Below are 3,903 nucleotides of genomic sequence, written 5' to 3' on the forward strand. Positions count from 1 at the left end.
TTTTTTTTCGAGCCAAGCTAAAATGATGTATAATATTTTATGTGGTAGAAGGCACGCCCTTTTTCGACCTGCCATCTATGCTTCCACACCTTATACAGGTCATATATATATATATGAAAATTGTTCATCAACCGCAAACTTGATTGCATATATTCATTCAGCAAAAAAAAAAAAAAAAAATCCTTGAATATAAAAACATCAAGTAGGCAAGGAATAATTAAGACCATATCCTATGTCAACTGAGGACGTGGCAACCACCTTTGTTGTGTTCTGAAAATTATAGTTGTTTAGTCACATATATAGACGTCAATGTTCCATGTTCCTTTTCTTCTACGAAAAGAGGCTCTTTTTGAGTTGTTATTATTTGTTTGTTGCTGTAGGGAAAATATAGCAGGACTGCTAAAATTCCTAATAGAAGGCAATGAAGCTCTTGAATTGTGTCTCTCTTATTAGACAAATTTTCCATATCCTCACAATCACCCTTCTCAGCCTTTTGCTCCCACTCTCATTTCTCCTCCTTGCTAGGTTCTCTAGTGCCTACTATCTCCTAAGCCTGAACTCTTTTCCTTCATTACAATCCTCTTCTTTTCTCTTCTCTTTCATCCTATATACCAACCCAAGTGTTCTCTATCTTCTTGTTTCCATTGTAAGCATAGCCACTCTAATTCACGGCTTAACAGGTAAGATTACCTTTCTAAGTGAGTTTCCAGGCCCTATTTTACGTCCCCATTTGTATATTGGATGGAGTTTTCTTTGTACATTACAAGTCTGCGTTGGTTTGGGGATCGAAGGAAGCATAGCCGCAGGAATTGATGGCTCAAGTTTTGGTTTGGAGAAAAGTTTATTGAGCAGAACGATTTTTTTCCTCGGCTTGCATGAAACAATGCTTCATTGGTGTAGAGTGGTGGTGAAGCCAGTGGTGGATGACACGGTTTTTGGGGTTGGTAGGGAGGAAAGATCTGTTGAAAAGGTGGCTATGGCAGTTAGCTTTGGTACTTTATGGTGGTGGAAGTTGAGAGATGAGGTTGAGTCTATGGTGGTTGTGGCTGAGGTTAAAAGAGAGCTGTCAATGGGTATTGGCTTGGCTGAATTTGTTGGTTGGTGGTTGTATTACCTGACTGTAACAGTTGGGATGGTCAGGATTGTGAAAGGTATTATGTGGCTTGTCATGCTTTGGCTCTGTAGAAAGGTAAGAGAGAACTCAGCTGAGTCTTGTGGGGCCGAAGACAAGGTCTGAAATTGACACCTTCTGTTATTCTTATTGTTTTTTCTTTATTACCTGTTTGTCATTCTCTGGTACAAGAAACCAAAAGTTGTAGAATTCATTTCTTAATTATTTTAAACTTGTAGCACATATTACAACTGTATTATTTTATCCAATTTGTTACATAATTGCTCAAATATGAATGCTTCTTCGAAGATGTGCATATTATATGTTATCAATAAACCTGTCAGGATGAGTACGGCTGATATCAGCTAAGCTGTGATTCGTTAATGCTAAAATTTATTCACAAGAAATAATACCTACCTCAATTCCCATCTGAATTTTCTGATGATCGTAATTTGAATTTCACAAACAACCTCAAATGTCAACAATGGTTACTTCTCAAGGTCACAGCCGGGGCATATATACCTATCAACATACATTTCAAATGATGCTTTGATTCAATAGGTCACTTAGCAGAGGACCTCTTCTAACATAAAAATGGTGCAACATAATAAAGGGTGAAAGAATATGGTACTATTATTACTTATATCTCAAAATACATGTTACAATTATACTCATAAGTAAATTTACATTCATAAACTGTTTTCATTCCCTTTGTCCCCCTAGCACCATCCAACAAAGTGGGAAAAACAAATCATCCCATACAGATTGTGGATAGAAGGAAGAAAGGGTTAAGAAGAGTCAGCTTTGAGGTAAACCATCAACATGAATTCAGACATGAGATATTTACAATTCTCCATCCTACTAGCCTCAGTCCCACTTGCTTTTATAAACTTCTTCAGTGTAAAAACCATGATGGCTACAGCCAGTCCAATTGTAGCCCAGGTGAAAAAGTGATTGCCAACGATTTCCCTGCTCTTGCTTCTGGCCTCTGCAACTGCTCAATGTGGTCAACGGTGTGATACTCTCAACCCTGCACTAAAACTGACTTTCAAAGGGCCAGCATTAGCATTCCAATGGACCTCATGCCTGTCTTCCACAATCACATCATTTATATCTTCGTTAGTGGCAATCTTCACATTTTCAGCTACAGCATTGGCATTTTGATGATCAACCTGGGGGGCTTCACTCTCCCCATTGGTTGTTGCTCTGCAGACATCTGTGTGGGACGAAGTTGAGGTTCTGGAGGTGCCTTATTCAGCATATATTGATGAATCTGTCATTAGATGCTCTGAACAGACCTGATGGTACTAATTTAATGGACAGATCCAAGGTACACGAACACAAGGTGGACGGATTGCAAGGCCACATGACATTCACATGACTTGAGTGACCTCCAAGAAATCCTAAATGGAAACAATTTGCGTCCCACAAATAATAGTAGAATCCCAACATAAAAAAAATCCCAACATGAGAAGGATCCTGTAATATATGCGCATTTATGATGATCTTTTCCCATAAGGAAACACCTTCTTACACAAGAAACAGAGGTAGATTCTATGCTACTATAAAAACCCAAGGCACTCAGAAAATAAGGTACGCATAATTCACCCAAGCTCTGGCATTCTAGAGTAATGAGAAGTTTTCTAACTTAATCTTCGAAGAGTTTTTGGCTGGTACTACACCGGTACTCTCCTAAGGTTTTCTTGTTCTATGTTGTGCAGGTGTTATCTTGAGCATGCGAGGATTATGCGACTAACTAACGATTTTTTGGCATCATCATTTGGTGTTGTCTATAGGAAGACACGAAGATAAGCCATATTTACCACTTGCCAGACAAAAAGTTGCGAGGTACTTACTTGTTTGATGGCAACAACCACTAACAATCAAGGTGACGAACCGTGCACCATTGCCTTAGAGAGACAAGTCCAATCCTTCATAGTAGCAGTGGAATGCCTCACCAAGCAGAATCATGATCTAGAGAAGCAGCTACGCTAGAAGAATGAAGCACTTAACACCCAAGAGGAGGACCAGGAAGGAACCAGCGCTGAAAGAAGAAATCAAGAGGGGCCGAAAGGCAGCCACGCCCCAAGCAGATAAGAGCGACAGGATACCAGCGTCCATTCATGACAGACATGGCTCCCCCTCACATAGTCGCGGAGATGCAGATGATGAAGGAACGTATGAACTTCATGATAAACGCCCTCAGAGGAAGGTGTCTAGCAACCTCGATGACTTGGTCCATCAAACTGATTCACCATTTACCGCATCTATCACGACATTCCCCTTACCACCAAAGTTTCGTATGCCTTAAGTGGAAAGCTAGATGATGGATCTAAAGACCCCTTGGATCACTTAGAGTCCTTTAAGACTTTGATGCACCTACAAGGAGTGGCGGACGAGATTATGTGTAGGGCCTTCCCCACTACGCTGAAGGGCCTTGCAAGAATTTGGTTCAAAAGGCTGACGCCCAACTCTATTGGTACTTTTAAGAAGTTGAGCACCTAGTTTGCCTCACACTTTATTAGGGGACATAGGTATAAGAAGTCCACTACGTGCCTAATGAGCATTAAGCAACGAGAAGATGAGAAACTGAATCTTACATAGCCCGCTTTAACAAGGAAGGCTCTCAATTGATGAAGCTAACGACAAGATACTCGTTTTGCATTCACAAACGGGTGCGGAAGGATAAATTTCTATTTTCCTTGTATAAGAATGGCCCGAGAACTATGTCGGATGTGCTTTAAGTGCTCAAAAATGTGTTGAAAACACAATAGCTGTTTAGACCCCCAAAT

General features: G+C 40.3%; 1 protein-coding gene across 1 annotated transcript; it reads left to right on the plus strand.

Annotated features, from left to right (window-relative positions):
- Positions 1–313: 313 nt before the first annotated feature.
- On the plus strand, positions 314–1,419 carry LOC112038717 (uncharacterized). Its single transcript, XM_024071563.2, has one exon. The coding sequence runs from the start codon at positions 422–424 to the stop codon at positions 1,235–1,237; it is 816 nt and encodes a 271-aa protein (XP_023927331.1). The 5' UTR covers positions 314–421; the 3' UTR covers positions 1,238–1,419.
- The last annotated feature ends 2,484 nt before the right edge of the window (positions 1,420–3,903 follow it).

Source organism: Quercus suber, unplaced genomic scaffold (genome assembly GCF_002906115.3).
Source record: "Quercus suber isolate HL8 unplaced genomic scaffold, Cork oak 2.0 scaffold_705, whole genome shotgun sequence".
Classification (NCBI taxonomy): domain Eukaryota; kingdom Viridiplantae; phylum Streptophyta; class Magnoliopsida; order Fagales; family Fagaceae; genus Quercus; species Quercus suber.

Bases quoted from the DNA above. Each gene is read 5' to 3' on its own strand.
- LOC112038717 (XM_024071563.2), top strand. From the start codon at position 422: ATGAAGCTCTTGAATTGTGTCTCTCTTATTAGACAAATTTTCCATATC.